At 40.5% G+C, this 21,776-nt stretch overlaps 1 protein-coding gene across 1 annotated transcript in view; it reads right to left on the reverse strand.

Annotated features, from left to right (window-relative positions):
- The window catches only part of LOC142187284 (uncharacterized), a 91,828-nt gene that overhangs the window by 37,915 nt on the left and 32,137 nt on the right, over positions 1-21,776 (reverse strand). Inside the window, exons 7-13 of the mRNA XM_075261510.1 lie at positions 20,982-21,127; positions 18,179-18,288; positions 16,481-16,606; positions 12,812-13,012; positions 12,401-12,547; positions 7,633-7,746; positions 5,133-5,216 (exon numbers count right to left, since the gene is read on the reverse strand). Coding sequence (XP_075117611.1) covers positions 5,133-5,216; positions 7,633-7,746; positions 12,401-12,547; positions 12,812-13,012; positions 16,481-16,606; positions 18,179-18,288; positions 20,982-21,127 — 928 coding nt within the window. The remainder of the gene's footprint in view (positions 1-5,132; positions 5,217-7,632; positions 7,747-12,400; positions 12,548-12,811; positions 13,013-16,480; positions 16,607-18,178; positions 18,289-20,981; positions 21,128-21,776) is intronic.

The raw sequence follows: 21,776 nt of genomic DNA on the forward strand, positions 1-21,776 counted from the left end.
CTCTAGCTACCCTTTTTGGTGCTGCACCTGCCTCAACATCCACACTACTTTCCCCGCTTGACATCCCCCCTGTCCAGGTCGGGTCAGTGTCCTCATCATCCACCACTTCCTCTTCCAACTCCTGTCTCATCTCCTCCTCCCGCACAATGCGCCGGTCAACTGGATGCCCTGACGGCAACTGCGTCACATCATCGTCGATGAGGGTGGGTTGCTGGTCATCCACCACCAAATCGAACGGAGATGGAGGAGACTCTAGTGTTTGAGCATCTGGACACAGATGCTCCTCTGTTAGGTTCGTGGAATCGTGACGTGGAGAGGCAGGTTGAGGGACAATGAAAGGAGCGGAGAACAGCTCTGGGGAGCAGGGACAGTTGGGGTTATTGTTCTGTGAAGCTTGGGAATTTTGGGAGGAAGAAGGACAAGACTGTTGGGTAATAGGAGGAGAGGAGGCAGAGTCTGACTGGCTGCTGGACAATGTGCTGTAAGCGTTCTCTGACAGCCATTGCAAGACCTGTTCCTGGTTCTCGGGCCTACTAAGGTTTGTACCCTGCAGTTTGGTTAATGTGGCAAGCAACCCTGGCACTGTGGAGTGGCGCAATGCTTGCTGCCCCACAGGAGTAGGCACGGGACGCCCTGTGGCTTCACTGCTACCTTGCTCCCCAGAACCATTCCCCCGACCTCGCCCACGGCCTCGTCCACGTCCCTTTCCGGGAGCCTTGCGCATTTTGAATTCCCAGTTAGAAATTGGCACTATATACCAGTAGCAAAAATTGTGGGTGCACGTAACCCCAATATATTCTTTGAATTCCCAGTCAGACAATGGCACTATATACCAGTAGCAAGAAATGAGGGTATTTGTAACCCCAATATATTCTTTGAATTCCCAGTCAGACAATGGCACTATATACCAGTAGCAAGAAATGAGGGTATTTGTAACCCCAATATATTCTTTGAATTCCCAGTCTGACAATGGCACTATATACCAGTAGCAAAAATTGTGGGTGCACGTAACCCCAATATATTCTTTGAATTACCAGTCAGAAACTGGCACTATATGGCAGTAGCAAGAAATGAGGGTATTTGTAACCCCAATATATTCTTTGAATTCCCAGTCAGACAATGGCACTATATACCAGTAGCAAAAATTGTGGGTGCACGTAACCCCAATATATTCTTTGAATTACCAGTCAGAAACTGGCACTATATGGCAGTAGCAAGAAATGAGGGTATTTGTAACCCCAATATATTCTTTGAATTCCCAGTCAGACAATGGCACTATATACCAGTAGCAAGAAATGAGGGTATTTATAACCCCAATATATTCTTTGAATTCCCAGTCAGACAATGGCACTATATACCAGTAGCAAGAAATGAGGGTATTTATAACCCCAATATATTCTTTGAATTACCAGTCAGACAATGGCACTATATACCAGTAGCAAGAAATGAGGGTATTTATAACCCCAATATATTCTTTGAATTACCAGTCAGAAACTGGCACTATATGGCAGTAGCAAGAAATGAGGGTATTTATAACCCCAATATATTCTTTGAATTCCCAGTCAGACAATGGCACTATATACCAGTAGCAAGAAATGAGGGTATTTGTAACCCCAATATATTCTTTGAATTCCCAGTCAGACAATGGCACTATATACCAGTAGCAAAAATTGTGGGTGCACGTAACCCCAATATATTCTTTGAATTACCAGTCAGAAATTGGCACTATATACCAGTAGCAAAAATTGTGGGTGCACGTAACCCCAATATATTCTTTGAATTCCCAGTCAGACAATGGCACTATATACCAGTAGCAAGAAATGAGGGTATTTATAACCCCAATATATTCTTTGAATTCCCAGTCAGACAATGGCACTATATACCAGTAGCAAGAAATGAGGGTATTTATAACCCCAATATATTCTTTGAATTACCAGTCAGAAACTGGCACTATATGGCAGTAGCAAGAAATGAGGGTATTTGTAACCCCAATATATTCTTTGAATTCCCAGTCAGACAATGGCACTATATACCAGTAGCAAGAAATGAGGGTCTTTATAACCCCAATATATTCTTTGAATTCCCAGTCAGACAATGGCACTATATACCAGTAGCAAGAAATGAGGGTATTTATAACCCCAATATATTCTTTGAATTACCAGTCAGAAACTGGCACTATATGGCAGTAGCAAGAAATGAGGGTATTTGTAACCCCAATATATTCTTTGAATTCCCAGTCAGACAATGGCACTATATACCAGTAGCAAAAATTGTGGGTGCACGTAACCCCAATAAATTCTTTGAATTCCCAGTCAGACAATGGCACTAGCAAAAATAGTGGGTGTATATAGCCCCAATTCTATTGCTAGGGGACTTGCAGGGTATTTCTGGGGTGAAGGTGGGGGGGCACACCGTTGGAACGGGTATCGGGGGTATATATCGGGTATACGGGAATACACTGACAGTGTATTCCATTCAGGATCCTGGGAAAGTTGGGTTGCGGCGATTGAGCCCGTCAGTGCCACGTTACACTGACAAGCTTCTCCCTGGAATTTAGCTCTTATAAGAGCTGTTGGTTGTCTTCTCCTTCCTATCCTAGCCTGTCCCTGCCTACCCAGAATCTAAGCCCTAGCTAACTGGACGGAAACCTCCGTCCCCGGTGAATTGCAAGCTCAGAATGACGCGAAGCTGGGCGTCGCTGTTCTTTTAAATTAGAGGTCACATGTTTTCGGCAGCCAATGGGTTTTGCCTACTTTTTTCAACGTCACCGGTGTCGTAGTTCCTGTCCCACCTACCCTGCGCTGTTATTGGAGCAAAAAAGGCGCCAGGGAAGGTGGGAGGGGAATCGAGTAATGGCGCACTTTACCACGCGGTGTTCAATTCGATTCGAACATGCCGAACAGCCTAATATCCGATCGAACATGAGTTCGATAGAACACTGTTCGCTCATCTCTAATGGAAACGCTTTGGGTGGCTGTGTACTATTGAGACTTTAAACAAAAGATCAAAGAAGAAAGACCCTTCTTTAGTTGATAAGGAAATGGAATTTAATGAATCCTTATCTAACTAACTGTCTTCAAGGAGGATGCAAACACAGGATGTCTATATTCTATTGATCGTTAGCCCCAAGGCTGGAGTGATCTGACCAGCCTATTGATCATTAATTATCTCTCTTGCCATGATATACAGTCCTATGAAAAAGTTTGGGCACCCCTATTAATCTTAATCATTTTTAGTTCTAAATATTTTGGTATTTGCAACAGCCATTTCAGTTTGATATATCTAATAACTGATGGACACAGTAATATTTCAGGATTGAAATGAGGTTTATTGTACTAACAGAAAATGTGCAATATGCATTAAACCAAAATTTGACCGGTGCAAAAGTATGGGCACCTCAACAGAAAAGTGACATTAATATTTAGTAGATCCTCCTTTTGCAAAGATAACAGCCTCTAGTCGCTTCCTGTAGCTTTTAATCAGTTCCTGGATCCTGGATAAAGGTATTTTGGACAAACAATTCAAGTTCAGTTAGATGGTCGCCGAGCATGGACAGCCCGCTTCAAATCATCCCACAGATGTTCAATGATATTCAGGTCTGGGGACTGGGATGGCCATTCCAGAACATTGTAATTGTTCCTCTGCATGAATGCCTGAGGATTTGGAGCGGTGTTTTGGATCATTGTCTTGCTGAAATATCCATCCCCGACGTAACTTCAACTTCGTCACTGATTCCTGAACATTATTCTCAAGAATCTGCTGATACTGAGTGGAATCCATGCTACTCTCAACTTTAACAAGATTCCCGATGCCGGCATTGGCCACACAGCCCCAAAGCATGATGGAACCTCCACCAAATTTTACAGTGGGTAGCATGTGTTTTTCTTGGAATGCTGTTTCTTTTTGGACACCATGCATAACGCCTTTTTTTATAACCAAACAACTCAATCTTTGTTTCCAAAATGAAGCTGCCTTGTCCAAATGTGCTTTTTCATACCTCAGGCAACTCTATTTGTGGCGTACGTGCAGAAATGGCTTCTTTCTCATCACTCTCCCATACAGCTTCTATTTGTGCAAAGTGCGCTGTATAGTTGACCGATGCACAGTGACACCATCTGCAGCAAGATGATGCTGCAGCTCTTTGGAGGTGGTCTGTGGATTGTCCTTGACTGTTCTCACCATTCTTCTTCTCTGCCTTTCTGATATTTTTCTTGGCCTGCCACTTCTGGGCTTAACAAGAACTGTCCCTGTGGTCTTCCATTTCCTTACTATGTTCCTCACAGTGGAAACTGACAGGTTAAATCTCTGAGACAACGTTTTGTATCCTTCCCCTGAACAACTATGTTGAACAATCTTTGTTTTCAGATCATTTGAGAGCGGGCTGTCCATGCTCGGCGACCATCAAACTTAACTGAACTTGAATTGTTTTGTAGAAAGAAATGGTCCAAAATACCTTTATCCAGGATCCAGGAACTGATTAAAAGCTACAGGAAGCGACTAGAGGCTGTTATCTTTGCAAAAGGAGGATGTACTAAATATTAATGTCACTTTTCTGTTGAGGTGCCCATATTTTTGCACCGGTCAAATTTTGGTTTAATGTATATTGCGCATTTTCTGTTAGTACAATAAACCTCATTTCAATCCTGAAATATTACTGTGTCCATCAGTTATTAGATATATCAAACTGAAATGGCTGTTGCAAACACCAAAATATTTAGAACTAAAAATGATTAAGATTAATAGGGGTGCCCAAACTTTTTCATAGGACTGTATGCATCTAGACTTTGTTTCATGAGAAAGTCCATCCCAGTTTGGATAGTAATAATGAGATGGAGATTACAATAGGCTTTAGCCAATAGTCACAGGCTAGGTTTATGACACAACTCTACCACCAATCATGTTATGCCAACTATCTTATGTTATAGTCCAACCTGCTCTTGTCTGTATTGTATTTAAACTACCTTTCCCTACCATTAAAATCAGAATTCATTTTGATACACCACCAGCTGTGTCTTTGTGATTTCTCCAGGCCTCAAGGATGGGTGTAGCTTATCCAGGCCTATTATTTAATTTGAAGCTACAACAACATAGCTCTGGGGGTCTTGTGCCCCCAACAATTGGAATGTCTTTACCTCTTGAGCGTGGATGGATGTGTGAAGAACTGGCAGTATATAAGAAGTAAATATTGCAGAGTCCATTTTTCGTGGCAGCGATTTCTAGATGAAGCACAACATTTTGTAAAATTAGTTCTGGAACATCAGAAGCAAAATAAATGGAAAAGCATACGGATCAGCTCAACCTCTGATAATAAACAAAGTTCCATAATAGTACAAACAAAGATCAAAAAAGACAACTTATGTTATTTAAGAAAAATACCTCTTTCTCCACTTATCAAGCTGCTTTCCTTCTCCTTCCACTTTCTTAAAAGGGAATTCCTATTTATTTATATTTATTAGAATCATATCTTTCTTACTTTGTTGCTTGTCTTGGATTATTTTTTGTGTGTGAAAGACATCTTTTTATTGCTTATATTTCAAAATACATTTAATATTTTAAAATGATTTTATGAATTTATATGGTTTTCCAAAAAACCAATATTTTCCCCAAAATGGTACCATATGTACCCCAAATGGAAACGTTTGTGGGGGAGGCTCATATAGTAACATTTTTTAAAGATGAGAATGAATGGTTTGTGATCACACATCACTGCAAACTGGGGACCAAACAGGTATAGATAAAAATTGACGGTATTCCCATACAACATCAACAGTTTCTCCATGTTGTGAGTAGATCTGTTCCGCCTCTGTTATTTTCTTACTGACTGACTCTGGGTTCACACTAGTGTTCGGGTCTCCTTTATCAGGTTTCCGTTTTCTGCACGCAGAAGACGGAAATCTGCCATGCTGAGTCCGGCCGTGAGCGCCGGTGAGTGTTTTATGCTCTCCGTGGCGAGACCATTTTTTTAAACCGGACACAGAGTACTGCATGTCCGACTCGGTGTCCAGTTTAAAAAAAAAAAAACGGTTCCGCCGCGGAGCGCATAAAACGCTCACCGGCGCTCACGGTCGGACACCTTTCAAACCCATTCAAATGAGAAAAACTCTGTTTTTTGCAGGAAATGGAAACCTGCAAAACGGACTCCTGGGCGCAGATGTGAACGAGCCCTTAGGACATAGCAGAGATGCTTTCAGTTTTGGACACCTGACTTAAAATTGTACCAAGGGCTACTGGACTGGAATCATCTACAAGGTCTGTAGACTTCAAAGGCTCAAAATGGGCCATGACTACATCACGTCAGGCTGGACTTCAGTGTGTTAAATGCTGATTGATGTTCACTAACCCATGACCAAGGAGTGTCTTCTTTGTTAGTTGCCGCACAGGCTCAGAAATAGTGGACTGATCAGGTATGAAACATCCAAAGTATGAGAACTGTCCAAGAAAATTGAAAATATCTGACATTTTGAGGCTAAAAAAAAAAAAAAAAGATTTTACTCTGCCATTTTGATGGCTTTAGGCTAAGGCCCCACGGGATGATTTCCAGCGCTAAAGCTCTGCAGGAACAACTGTGGCAGGAACACTTTGTGGTTCTTCCTGCAGTGCTTTGAACAGAAAGTTCACAGGGTTTTCCTCTGCAGACTTTCTGTTACCATTATATCTACTGCTGGCGTTTCCGTAGATATAACTGACATGCTGCGATTTCCAAAACCGGTTTCGGAGATCGCAGTGTGTCCGCGCTGTGGTTTTAAATGCAAAGTGGGCATGGGATTTGCATGAATCCCATCCAATTTGCAAATACTGTAAAACGCAGCGATTTTTCCCGCGTCGGCAAATCGTGGTGTTTCCGGCCCTCTTGTCTTGGGTTGTAACAACTCTTAGGATGCCATCACTGATATTGAAGACCCAGGTATTCCTGAAAGAACCTATCTAATAACATTCTGAAATATCTCTGCAGCTGATGAAATGTTCAAGTTTTTGAATCTCCCAGGCCCACAGCAATGCTAAACATTGTGATATACCTGGAGTCTAGATCTAACTCTTGCTGATGAAAACCAGATTTGAGACCAATTTTAGAAAATCAAATTTTTAGAAGATCAAACTCCTCAGCACCCGTAACCATCACTATCAAGCATTCGCTGTAGGGATGAGGTAGGGGGCCCCAGACAGAAGATTGCATTGGGGCCCACATGATTTTACTTACGCCATTGTTTTTGCCTCATTTAGGTTTGTGAGAGTTTCATCAATGTTGGGTGTGATGTGCCTTCTCTCTTCAAATAGCCTTATTTGCTTGTCACATATTACACATCATCTGATTTTACTGGGCTACTTTGCAACAATGATTGGTGAGACCCATGCAGTTTCAATAACATCAGACCTAGCAGTGAAGAGAAAACACTATTGCTGCTGGTAACTTGATGTTGAGAAACTGTTTGACCATAAAAAAATGGTTGTTTGCCTCCTCAGTACTGGGAATGATGAGGTTTAGTTTTAACATTTTCAATATGGTACATTCACTTGTATCTAGTTTTGGTTTCGGTTTAAGAAAACTTTATAAAAACTGCTGAAACAGAGAAAATTGTTTTTCAGAAAAGGGCAACGCTTTGTGATATAAATTTGATATATAACATGTCTTACCATTTCAATCAATTTACAGAACTCTGTCAACTCAGTTGATCTTTTCTCCTTCTCTGTATTCTCCAAGATTTCGATTTTTTCTCTCTCTCCCTTTTTAAACTGAAATTTTGCATTCTTGAGAAAAAATAAGATTGTAATATTAAAGTTCAAGAAGAGTGTTCTACCATGTAACATAACAAGGAGAAGTACATTCATTTTTTTTTAGCTGCCTCTTTAGTCTAACAAAGATTAGATTTATAAAAATTAGAACTTGTGCAGTTTTAGGATAAGGCCCCACGTAGCAAAAGACAGCTAAAAAAGCTGCAGAAAAAAAAAACATTTTTTTTCCGCAGCGTTTTTCATTTTGTTTTTCCTCTATGGATTTTCTTCCAATGTTAACATTATAGGGAAAATGTGAGTGTTTCCAAAAGGTATAAATGACATGCTGCGGTTTTCAGAAATGAAGGCTTTTTTTTCTGCAATAGAAACATTCCAGGCTGACTATCACTCAGTCACCTTTTCCAAATGCCAACATCTTATTTCTTTAATAATTCTCTTTTTGTTAAAAAAAAATAAAATAAAAAAATCTGAATTGTCGCCAGTCATTATTATATAGGCAGTGAAGTAAAACGATTGGATAAAACAGGGCAGGGGAAAGGCTAAAGCTGAAGAGGGAGGAAATAACTGTGCTGCTATCACTCTATCCACCAATGCAAGTACTAACAATAAGAATGTGGGTGGCGGCAACAACACCACCATTTCTGGCCATGACAGTAGCTGCAGGGTTGCTGGACTTACTAATTATGAAGCTTTTGATTACTGTTCTTGCTCTCCTCATTCACAGCAGTATATAATATCTGACAGTATATAATATCCTTCTCCTCTGCTGTTGTAACACATAATGCAGGGCCTCCAGCACTGTCGATCATGTCTTCTGTGGTGATCTTTTAGCCCAAGGTTTTCTGTTATTGCTCTTCCTGAGGACTTTGATGAAAACAGTATTTTTGAATGTATAGGAGGCAGAGGTAGAAGATATGACTGTGGTCCTAGCATATAAAAAACGCCCAGGGTAGGTCTAAGGCAATTTTGGGCCATGGTAATGCAGATGGTGGCACTTGCAGACACTTTTCCAATGCTGCTGGTGTTGACAGGAGAATTTTTGACATGGAAATGTTTGTACATTACCAAATGGAAAATCCTTGGCAAAATCTGCCAACAGAAAACAAGCCATGGCTATGCAAGCATGCATGTAGGAACTAGGCCTCTCCATATTTACATGAAATGGTGTCACCAACTAATTTCGCAAAATAGAATTGGCCAGTGGCATTGGCAGGCAAAGTGGGCAAGACTGTCCTACTTCTTCTCTCCATTATTTTTATGGAGATGCTACATCTACACCTAGCACATGTTCTTCTTCGCAATCATCATCTGTGTGTTAATTCTCCTCCTCCATGCCAACATCAGTCACCCATTTGTGTCCAGGAAACTGCAACTTTATGTCCAGTGCGTAACTTTAAGTCGCTCCACACCTGGCCAAGTTGATGACAGTGCAGTTGCTGCTGTACCACTTAGAGAATTCCACTGCATTTGGCCAACTGATAACATTCTCCATAATTTCTCTAGAAAAGCTGTCATTGCTTTATATTGCATGTGGGCTTCTCTTTGGATATGTTCATGTGGAGAATGGTGCACACTACCATTGATACGTAGAGCGGAAATTATGGGCAAGGACAATACCTTTCATGACAAACTGGGTCATTGTATTGAGCAGCAGTGGCCATAGTCCAGAAATGCAAGAAGGCCTGGTGCTAGTACTAACAACATGTGGATGTAGGCTTAGTTCCAACAACAAGCAAGACTCATCTGCCTCCTTTGGTTCCTTCTCACTGGACTATTTCCTGCCCCCAACTCCACCAAGGCAAGTCTTTGTTTTAACTCCCCCTCCTTAGTTTCATGGCTGTAAGGTAAAGTGCACATGGCATTGCACATGCTGGAGTGACTGTTTGAATGATTACTGCATGTATCAAACCACAGGAACAATGTCTTATTTTGAAACTTGCCTCTGGAAACTCATGAAAGTGTGTCACTTTCTAAAGTCCTTTAAGGAGGCCAACAAATGTGTCAAAGGAACAACTGCAGTATCAGTGAGATCACCCCTTTAATATGTATCTTACAGGAAACACTCACAGTCTGACAATAACAGATGGAAGAATAGTAAAAGCTTCTATGTATTGGGCGGTGCAAGAGGAACTGGTAGAGGATGAAAAACTGGGTCTGGTAGTGGAAGACCAAGGACTCAGACTGGAGGAGGAAGACTTTCTTTTTGATGCAAAGGGGTGTCCTTGATATTTCACAGCTGGTGAGGGAGGCCGACATTGGTTTTTCTTGAAATTCTGCAAATTGTCATTCCACTGCCATTTTGTTGCGCCATTTTCTCCCACAAAGGGATAATGGACAGTATAATCCAGGTTCTTTTCTGGCTAACAAAGTGCTTTTCTCATGATCAGAGAACCCTTTTCATTTCCATTTTCCAAGATAGTCCAGCTTTTTCAGCTGGCAGGTCAGACTCACTGACATTGTGCCACAATTTTTTTCTTGAAATTCTGTAAATAGTCACTCTACCAAAGCTATGTAGCAATGGTATTTGCTCTCACAAAGGCAGGAGTACTGTTTCTCTTCTGACTGTTATTCTAATCAGAAGATAGTGAAGCTTTTTAGCTGACAGATGGGCCAGATGAAGTCATAGGAGCCCTGATAGTGCTATAAATTATGCATTGAAGCAATTTACCATATATACTCGAGTATAAGCCGACCCGAATATAAGCCGAGGCCCCTAATTTTATCACAAAAACTGGGAAAAGTTATTGACTCGAGTATAAGCCTGAGGAGGAAATGCAGCAGCTACTGGAAAATTTCAAAAATTAAAATGGTCGGAGTTTTTGGGTGCAGTAGCTGCTGGGTGCTGGGGAAGGGGAGGGGGTGTTTTGGTTGTCTGTCTGCCCCTTCCCTGAAATTGAGGACTGTTTTTTTTTTTTTTTTCCACTTGGAATTCAGCCTGGCTGAATATAGGGTATCTGCAGTGCTCCTATTAACCCCTTCCCTATGGAACAGGAGCACTGCAGATCCCCTATATTCAGTAGAATGGGCACTTTCAGACACAGGGATACCTAATGTGTATGTGTTTCACAGTCATTTTCTACTTTTGTGTCTATTCTAGGAAAAGGAGGGATTTAGAACTTTTAATTTCTTTATATTTTTTAAAGCTTCTTTTTTTTCTCCACTATTTTATGGGAGATTCTATACATTGATATTGCTGCTGGTCATAGACCTCTCCCCCTATTTTTATAATTTTTTTTTTTTTTTTTTTTGCCGACTTGAGTATAAGCCGAGGGGAGCTTTTTCAGCACAAAAACTGTGCTGAAAAATTCGGCTTATACTCAAGTATATACGGTAAATTCCGGATTGTGATTAAAATATTTGAGCTGAACCTGAAACTAAACGAATCCTCAGGCTGAGGCCCCACGTTGCATAAACACCGAGGTTTAGTCACGTTGGAAATGCTGCAGCAAAAACAGCAGCGTTTTAGTCACTGAAAAGTGGCTACAATTCTAGCAAATATCATCCACATATTGCAGAAAAATATGCACAGCCGTAATGCTGCCATTTCCAAAACCGCCACATTTTTACAAATTGACGCATGTGAATTATACTTACAGAAACCCTGGAGGTTTCCCTATAAGTATAATAGAAGTAGAAAGCACTATGGGAAAAACCACAATGCTCTTCCAGATTTTCCTGCAGTGCTTTTTTTGATTTAGCCTCAAAGTTTTACCCATCTCTATTCCTATTGTGTGTGAAATCTCTTAATCCATTACAGAAATGAGTAGGGTGAGCAGAGAACATGATATATGAAAGATAAACTCTTCTGTATAAGATGTACATTTATATATATTAGGTTAAAAACTAAAATAAGCATGTATGACATTGCAGAATCTTCAACACAATCAATATATTAAAGGAAATATTGAAAACTGTTTCCAGTCTTCTTTGTGCCACAATCCTGTTTATGTCTAAAATGATGTACTGGAGAACAGATCTCCTTAAAGGGATTCTACCATTAAAACATTTTTTTTTTTTTGTGGATAAGACGTTGGAATAGCCTTTAGAAAGGCTATTCATCTCTTACCTTTAGACGTGGTCTCCGCTGCGCCGTTCCTTAGAAATACCGTTTTTTACCGGTATGCAAATGAGTTCTCCCGCAGTGATGAGGGCATCCCCACCACTGCCAGAGAAGTGTCTCCAAGCGCCGCCTCTTTCTTCATCCACCGCGTCATCTTCATTGTCTTCCGGCGCAGGCTCGTAACTTCTAGCAGAGCAGACTGCGCAGACCACGGGAAAATGGCCGCTTGCACAGTATTGTTAGCGGCCATTTTCCCGTGACCTGTGCAGTCTGCTCTGCTAGGTTAGGAGCCTGCACCGGAAGAAGACATTGAACATGATGCGGCTGACGAAGAAGGAGGTGGCGCTTGGAGACCCTTCTCTGGCAGCGGTGGGGACGCCTTCATCGCTGTTTGAGCGCTGGGGCCCGCCCCCATCGCTGCAAGAGAACTCATGGCGGAGATCACATCTAAAGGTAAGAGACGAATAGCCTTTCTAAAGGCTATTCCGACGTCTTATCCACAAAAAAAAAGTTTTAATGGTAGAATCCCTTTAATGTGATATGCAAATAAACATATAAAATTAGCTTTACTGTCCATGAGAGATTTCTCAGTGGTTTATAGTTAGTTACCTTCTCTGGATATGCAAGAAACATTAAAGGGTAACGTCCAGGATATTTCTTCCATTTCTTCATGAAATCACTGTTAACCAGAATATCTTTGACTTCTTTTTCAACAATTTTGACGGAATATTCACTCAATACAAATACACCATCAACCTGGAAACAAAGAGTAATTTTCATTTCATATGGAAACTACAACATAAAAACAATGTGCCCTTATTGCCTACATGAACCAGAATTCAGATTCATTTCTTACAGTCCACTAGGATACAGAAAGATGAGCTCCATTTGTTTGAATCTTTCAATGTAGCATGTACTTTGAGAGTGTATATACATTTTTCTATATAACAATCGTTTCTCATCCTGATGCATCACATATTTCCCAATACCTGTAATTCACCCTTACCCTTTCCAACTTACCATGTTCAAAGCCTTATTGATAAAATCTAAAGCAAGAGTGTCTGAATCATCTGTTCCTGGCATCTCCAGTATTTCTTTCCCGCCATACAGAAATTTGCTGGGTATATACACTACAATTTCTTTTACCGCAGTAACTTTGTATTTCCAGTTGCCTTTTTCACTGTCTGAATTCTGTGGACTTGTCAGACCTTTCAAAATAGCCTGTAATACAGAAGGATAAGACCAGTAATGTACCGTATATACTCGAGTATAAGCCAACCCAAATATAAACCAAGGCCCCTAAAACTGGAAAAACTTATTGACTCGAGTATAAGCCGAGGGGGGGAAATGCAGCAGCTATTGGAAAATTTCAAAAATTAAAATGGTCGGAGATTTTGGGTGCAGTAGTTGCTGGGGAAGGGGAGGGGGTGTTTGGTTGTCTGTCTGCCCCTTCCCTGAGCTTGAGGACTGTTTTTTTCCCCCCACTTGGAATTCAGCCTGGCTGAATATAGGGGATCTGCAGTGCTCCTATTAACCCTTTCCCAATGGAACAAGAGCACTGCAGATTCCCTATATTCAGTAGACACAGGATACCTAATGTGTTTGTGTTTCACAGTAATTTTCTACTTTTATATGTATTCCAGGGAAAGGAGGGATTTACAACTTTTATTTATTTTATTTTTTTATTATATTTTTTAAAGCTCCTATTGTTTTTTCACTATTTTATGGGAGAGTCTATACATTACTATTGTGATATTGATATTGTGGTTGTCATAGACACCCCCCTCCCCCCCAAAAAAAAAAATATTTTTTTTTTTTTTACTTGACTCGAGTATAAGCCGAGGGGGGCTTATTCAACACAAAGACTGTGCTGAAAAACTCGGCTTATACTCGAGTATATACGAGTATTTATTTTTGGTAAAGTAGAAATTCTTCAGATAAGGCTGATGCCAGTTCACTAGGTATAATAATGTGAATGTGAATGAAATAAGCAACTAACAGACTTAAAGGGGTTGTCTAGGATAACTGTAAAGCCGTACACTAATCTAAACACCCTCCCTCCTCCTACTTTCTAAATAACATAATTAATCAAAAATGTATACTTATCCACATTTTTTGATTACCTGGTGACGATCCCCATTTCTGGAAAGTACTACTCCCTCCTCCCATTCAGCCCATTATACTTACCCTCCACACCTCTTCCTGCGAGATGGATCCTCCTTCCTTACTGATTCGGCAGAGGTGCCCTCTTCTCCGACCGCTGCTCTGCTGTCGACAATCCACCTCTACTACGCAGCTTCAGCAGGGAACAGAGCAGCAGTGGAGGAGCGCACGCACTGTCTCGCAGGAAGGTAAGTATACTGTATAATGGGGTCAGGGCCGGAGTAGGTAGGAAAGGGCGAGATAGCTAGAGAGACAGGGAGGGAGTGAGGAAGAAGAGGGGCGTTAGGTGAGAGTTTAGTGAGGAAGTTACATAGAAGGAAGCTGAAGCATGTAAAAATGCAGAAGATACCAGGAGCTCCCAGGGACACCCAGAAATCTCTCAAAACACGGCTAAAAGTATATGGGTTCATTTATTCACCCATTAATAGCTCTAACAGACATTTTTTTAACAAAATAAATTTTTGCTCGGAAAACCCCTTTAACCACTTCCGGACCGCCCATAGAATATATACATCCGGGAAGTGGTTGCCTTGTTCTAACAGGACGTACCAGTACGTCCATCAGAACACAGCAGCTGCACGGAGATCATGTAGCTGCTTTCACTAGGAGCTGGCTGTAACTTCAGCCGGAGCTCCCAGAGAGATAGCAGGGAAGATTTATTACCTCCCCTGCCTTCTCGATCACTGTGTATACAGCGCTCAATGAGCGCTGTATACACAGCCATGGACGCTGCCATAAATCAGCTGCCCTCTGACCCGGCAGACACGTGATCCACTTGGAGCAGTGTCCTGCCAGAGCTGCTGGGTCCTACAGGACTCAGATCAGCTCTGCATACTGTATATACAGTGTGCAGGAGGCTGGATTCCTCCTGTATCTGAGGTTAAATGTAGCAGCCCCAGTTATAGGAGAAATCAGCCTCCAGTACAAAAAAAATAAGTGATTAGATGTCTCCAAAGGTCTCTTATTACCTTATGGGGACACAATCTGAAAAAAAAAAATAAAAAAAATTATATATATATATATATATATATATATATATATATATAATAAAAGTTTTTAAAAAAATGTAAATAAAATAAAAATAAATAAATACGCTAATAAAACGCCGTTATTAAAGGTTATAGCCCCACCCCCCACGACACCATACAAAATAAAAATGACCATAACGGAGAGGAAAAACTATATTATAAAGTTTTTCAGTGACACTTTGTGTTATTAATTTTTTTTTTTTAAATTGAAAACCAGACACAATTTCCCTCCTATTTTGTTTATATTTTCCCAGATATAAAGAAAATTAAAACACATTCGAAAATAAAGATAACATAAAAATAAAGCCCTATGTGTCCCCGAAAAAAGACGCAAAAATTAGTTGACTGAGACATACGAGAAAAACGTTACAGGCCTCAAAACCGCACATACAAAATAAACCTAAAATGTGTCTGGTCCTGGACCACAAATTGGCCCGGTACTGAAGTGGTTAAAGTTCATAATTGTAAACATAATGTGACAGACAGTTTCTTGGCACGAGTTTTGTGTAAAATGATCAATGATTTGACTTTTTTTTCATTCTCTTTTATGTTTTTTCATTGCAAGCAAAATAAATGAAGATATTAATACCAACGAGTTTGTGCTTGCAATCATTTTCTGGAAGAAACTGAGTATTAGCTGACAGAACTGCAGGGGTGCCAATACTTTTGGCCAACACTGTACATAAAAAAAAAAAAAAAAAAAAAAAAAGAGTGTTGGATATTGGAAAGTGGCATTAAGAAGAAGATATAGTAGTTATAGCAGGACGACTAAACAGGAGAAGAGGTTACACAGGCTCTACAGCAGCAAAATGGTGGCAAATTTTAAACAGTTCTTTAATTTTGCATTGAGGAACACATGATAAATAAAAATTTTCAGTTCAGGTGTCCCATAACCTCTCAAAATACAATACATTGACTAATATAAGGTCGAAAGTGTCTCAACTGTACAGTAAATTGATGGTTATTATATACTCGTCACTAAGGAAAGAAGAACAAGTTCATTGTAGCAAGCTGCGATGCACAATCTGGATCAAATTGCTCTCTTTCTTTAAAGGGGCTCTATCATTGGGAAAAGTCATTTTTAGATAGGCTATTTCACATGTACCTTTTGTATGTAAAATGCCTCAGTAGTCTTTGAATAAGTCTGGGTTTATTCACATGCTAATGAGCTTCCACCGTGCATCGGAAGTGTCTGTGATCACAGTCTGCTCTATGTGTATGTATAGCAGAGACGAGTCATCAGCACAGCAGCCTCTGCTATACATATATACACATAGAGCAGACAGTGCACACAGACACTTACGGTGCAAGGTGGAAGCTCATTAGCATGTTACTAAAAACGGACTTATTCCAAATCTAACGAGGCAATTTCCATACAGAAGGTAGGTGTGAAATAATTCTGGTCCTTGTTATACATGAGAATTAGCAGAGCTCTTTAATCTACTTATCTTCTGTACTGCAGCATTTTAGAATACGTGAAGAGAAAGATTTTGATTACCTTTAATGCAAGTCGATCCTCAGATGAATTTTTCCCAGATCCAAAATATAACTCAGATCTCCCGGCAAACTGCTCAACCTCCCGACACAGTACAATATCACTGTACTTTTTGTACTTTTGAAGAACCTTAAAAAAATAATAACATGAATAATATATATTGTAAGATATGTTTATAAGATATGTTAAAAATAAATATATATATTTTTTTTATTTGTAAAATGGGATACATTTAAAATTTTAAGTAAAAGATACAAGGCACATTCTTTTAAACATATATATCTCAGTTCCATTATAGGAACTAAAAACTGAAATATCAGTATCCGATCCAGTGATCCATATGACAAACACAATCCGATCCCAGTGAACCACGCTGACTATAATGGGATCTATTGTGTTTCTTTTTACCATTTTATCAGGCAAAAGATTTTCTTTTCTGATTTTTGTCAGTTTGGACTGCCATGGATGGGACTGCCATTATTTGCCCATCCTACAGTGCCACTGTGGGTCTCTGGCTGCTTTCTGTAATAGCCCGGTTCAACTGAGCACTTCTTGCACGCGTTGCAACGGTCACCTTATGTGGAGCTGTCCTGCTTCTCCATGCATCCTTCTGACTGCTAGGCTGTTACCTTGCTCAGTGACAGCAATCAGGCCTTGTACAGCATTCTTCTTGTACTATAGTTCTCCAGGATTATGTCTTTTGCTCACATCATCACTCTCATGGTGGCTAAATACAGACTTTGCTGCACAGCTTTGTTCATGTCCACCCGATCCTTACTGACTCCCCCCCCCCCCCCCCGCACAAATCGTATTCCTGCACACACTATTATGCCCCATAGTGGCTCCTGCACACAGTATTATGCCCCATAGTGGCCCCTGCACACAGTATTATGCCCCATAGTGGGCCACCCATGAACAATTATTAAACTCTGGAGTCTTTTTCAGACCCCAGAGTATAATTATTGGAGACCCAGGAAAGGTTGCAACCATGAAAAAAAAAACTTACTTACTTAAAAACACTCTTACTGACCTCTCCCAGGCTCTGGCACACTCCCTGCTGATTTCAGCCATCTTTAATGTTGGTACAGAAGTCACATGAGCCAGGCCTGCTTCGCGATGCATAATGACGCAGGCCCAGCCCACGTGATGTCTGGGACGTCACCAAATAGACCTGAAACCTGCTGGAGCGCAGGAGAGGTAAGTAATACTGTTTTTTATGTTCACTCACCTCTCCTGGCCCTCTGATCATTATACTCTGGACTCTGGGGTCTAATAGTATTGAGTATCCAGAGTATAATGAATGCAGTGTTTGTGGCGTTCGTGGGCCTCATTACCAATCCCTTCTCCTGCTCACAGCCACCTCCGCATCCACAGAAGGAGGAGCACAGGCATCTGTGAGCAGGAGCGAGGAGTGGCAAGTAAATATACATAATGTATTTACTCCAGCAAGTAACAGTCTATAAAAAAAATCCACATCAGGGGACCACCGGGCCACCTAATGTCCGAGCCCTATGGCACACAGCTACCCTGGTAGTTACGCCACTGATTCAGGTGAAAAATGGTGAAGAATTCTGGTGATCAGGGTACGGAGTGTAATTCAGGCATGACTCTGGCAATAAACATACCTCTGTCATAATCGTACAGGTTAGGATACAGGCAATCTGGAAGTAAAGCCGGACACAGACTTAAATATTAATTTACCTTCTTAATGTCAGCGATATTACAGTTTGTTAAAATGGCAAATCTATTCAGTAAACACTCATATGCTTTGTCCCTGATCTTCTTATTGAGAAGATCTTCATTAGCTGTATCTGTAAAATAATGAGAATAGATGATGTAGCCAATCATTAATTTCCATCTATCGAATTTGCATGGTCGTCCCCCTCCCCCAAATAACCTGCAAGCACAAATCCTTTGGTTATGCTGAAAAATTGTTATAAATGTTATGTAGTGCCAGCATGACTGGAGAAAGTGATTTTTTAGAAATTTTATAAAATATAGGTAATATCAAAGAAAATGTTTAAAATCCAGACCAAAACGTATTTAAAAATAAACTTGAACATAAAACCTGATTTAGAAAAATAGGTACATTTCAGGCGACACATTCCCTCTAAAGGGTTTTTGAATAGGGCCGGGACATGAATAGTGAGGACCTGCGAACGCTGCTGGCAATCGCTGGCCTCAATGGTAACATTTTAGGTAATGGTGATGTATCAGCAAAGAGAAAAATAAGTAAGGCTATGTTCACCCTGGGTGCAGACCCATCAGAGATTGCCGGAAGGAAAAATCCGTCAAGCACGTCTTGTCCAACTATTTTTTTGTGTCTGTCAGTTCCTGATCCATTATTATCCATTTGTCAATTCTTCTGGTCCTGCAGCAGACCAGAAGAACAGATAGGACCCCACAGATGAGTATGTAGCATTATTTTGTTTGCCACGAGTGCTTTCCTCTGCTACCCTGAGAGATCAACTAACTTAAATACTAAAAATTGTTGGTCTCCCCCACTTTAAAACAAGAATTGAATAGAAAACAACATAGAGTAGGTGTTTGTCAATGTGCAAGACTTTCTGAAAGGATCCTATTTCCTCCACTGTTTAATGCCTCCAAAGATTAAGTCTTATTTAATCATATACATTAGACTTGTGTATTAGGCTGTGTATTTGTGCAAATTTTTAAGTCTCAACCCTGGAATTATTTCCTTTGGTGTGATTGTAACATCGTGACATCACCCCTGCACTCATACAGAACACCAGCAACCGTCTCTCTGCTGTCTCAAATATCATGTCCTCACTCTATCTGAAACTAAATCTCTCCAAGACTGAACTACTACTGTTTCCACCATCTAATAGATCTGTCCCTGATATATCCATTGCAGTCTCAGGCCTTACTATAACTCCTAGGCAGCAGGCCCGCTGCCTCGGGGTTATGTTTGACGCAGACCTTTCCTTCACCCCTCATGTTGAATCACTCGCACGTTCATGTCACCTCCACCTCAAAAACATCTCCAGAATACGCCCTTTCCTTACCAGAGATACACTAAAGACACTTATTGTCTCTCTGATTCATTCTTGCCTTGACTACTGTAACTCCTTACTAATCGGTCTTCCCCTCACTAAACTCTCCCCTCTACAATCTATTCTGAATGCAGCGGCCAGGCTCATCTATCAGGCTAGACGCTACAGCGATGCCTCTGGTCTGTGCCAGTCGTTACATTGGCTGCCTAGTCATTATAGAATAAAATATAAAGTTATCCCCCTCATCTACAAGGCTCTCCATAATGCTGCACCTCCATACATTTCCTCCCTCATCTGTGTCTACCGCCCAACCCGTGCTCTCCGTTCACTCAATGACCTAACACTTACATCCTCTATTATCAGAACCTCCCACGCTCGTATACAAGACTTCTCCCGAGCTGCACCACTTCTCTGGAATGCTCTACCCCGGACAATCAGATTAACTCCCAATTTCTACAGTTTCAAACGCAAACTAAAGACGCATCTTTTCAGACAAGCCTATCACAATTTCTAACGTAGACCCTTAACCCTCCTCTGTCCCCGCTCCCACATTTCCCCACATATGATGCCATCTTATGCTAACTTTATAGGTCCAAGCTCCATCCACATGTTAAAGGACACGACTGTTGATGGCTCATAAAGTTTTATGTTTGTGTAATGACAGTCACCTCTATTACAAAAGTGTCTGACCTCTGCATAAGCAATGCCGCCCCTGCTACCTCTTGTGTCACCCCCTCTACCTCATAGATTGTAAGCTCTTGCGAGCAGGGCCCTCAGTCCCATTGTGTGAATCGACTTTCTTTGTAATGTATCTGTCTGTACTTGAACCCTACAAATTGTACAGCGCTGTGGAATATGTTGGCGCTATAGAAATAAAATTTATTTTTATTATTATTAACATACACAAATTTTGTATCATTGAAACTGGTGGCTCAATCATCACAAAACTAACAATTATTTGTAATGAATGATTTGTAGAAAAGTAAATGAAAAATTTTAAAGCGGTTTCACAACTTCCTTTTTTTTGTGAAACACACTTTTATTTGGTTTCTGGTCTTCTTGAGTGTTCTTGAGAGACTCTTAATAAAACTATTTTTTTATTTTTTCTATAGAAAGCATTTTCACCCTCGTGTGCATGTTTATTTTAAGTGGATGAAAGACATGTCTGACAACGGACTCTGTCTGGGCAGACCAAACTATGTTGAAACCCAGCACTCTTGATTTCTGATTCCTTAGATATCTGTTTACTAAACATTAGAATAATATTCGATCTCACACATTCCAGTGGAATCCATTGAAATAATATAGTCTGCGCAGGCAACTGGATAAAGGAGATTCCTATAGCATTGAACAGTTTCATAGCCACATATTATTCTGATCTGAAGTCTTTGAGAAGAGTGGGGAGACAGAATAGATACCTCCAAGATCACAGAAGATTTTCAATTATTTTCACTGCTTGGATTTTGAATTGGATTGTCAATTCTACTTACCATTTTTGCTCAATGAGACAAGTTCATACAATTGTTGTTTTAAATCTTCACTGCTAAAATAATCCACTTTTATCTGATAACATGTCCCGTATCTCAGATGTATGATGCATTTTGTTGTAGACTCATAGCTGTGCTCTAGATCTTTCCTATAAGAAAAAAAAATATATACATAATAACTAAAAATAAAGATGAAATCTGGTGCCTCAGCCAGGAACCGGAAAACCATTTGATCTAAAGTATATTCAGGGGATAACCAGTGCTAAATTAAATTTTATGACCGAAGTCATGTTTGGTTTCTCATCAGTAAAAATGAGTGAACTGGTTTGGATCAAACCAGAGTTAAACCGCATTTTCCAAAGGATTTGGGTTACATATGATGCGCTGAAGGTTAGTTACCTGCAAACTAGAAGTGAAATTATTATACTTTGGGATATCTTCAGACCCAGGGTATAATAGGCAGAGGCCCAGGGGAGTTGTAAAAATATAAAATAATATTTAGACTTACCTTCTCTCACCTCTTCTGGGCCTACTTGGGACATCCTGCACTTTTTCTGGGTCCTCCTCTGGCCTGCTCCAGCCTCCTGGGTGATGTCATGCATCTGTGATCACATGGGGAGCATCAATGTCATGAGACTTGGCACGCCCCATTCGATCATTGAGGCTTGTAATCCTGGGATGCATTATGTCCACCATGGGGCCAGAAGATGCCAGGAGAGGACCCATAGAGACTGTTGGAATTTACAAAAAGAGGTAAAGAGGAGTATAACTAATTTTTTTACACTTACCCTGGGCTTC

The sequence above is a fragment of the Leptodactylus fuscus genome, chromosome 1, assembly GCF_031893055.1.
Source record: "Leptodactylus fuscus isolate aLepFus1 chromosome 1, aLepFus1.hap2, whole genome shotgun sequence".
Lineage (NCBI taxonomy): Eukaryota > Metazoa > Chordata > Amphibia > Anura > Leptodactylidae > Leptodactylus > Leptodactylus fuscus.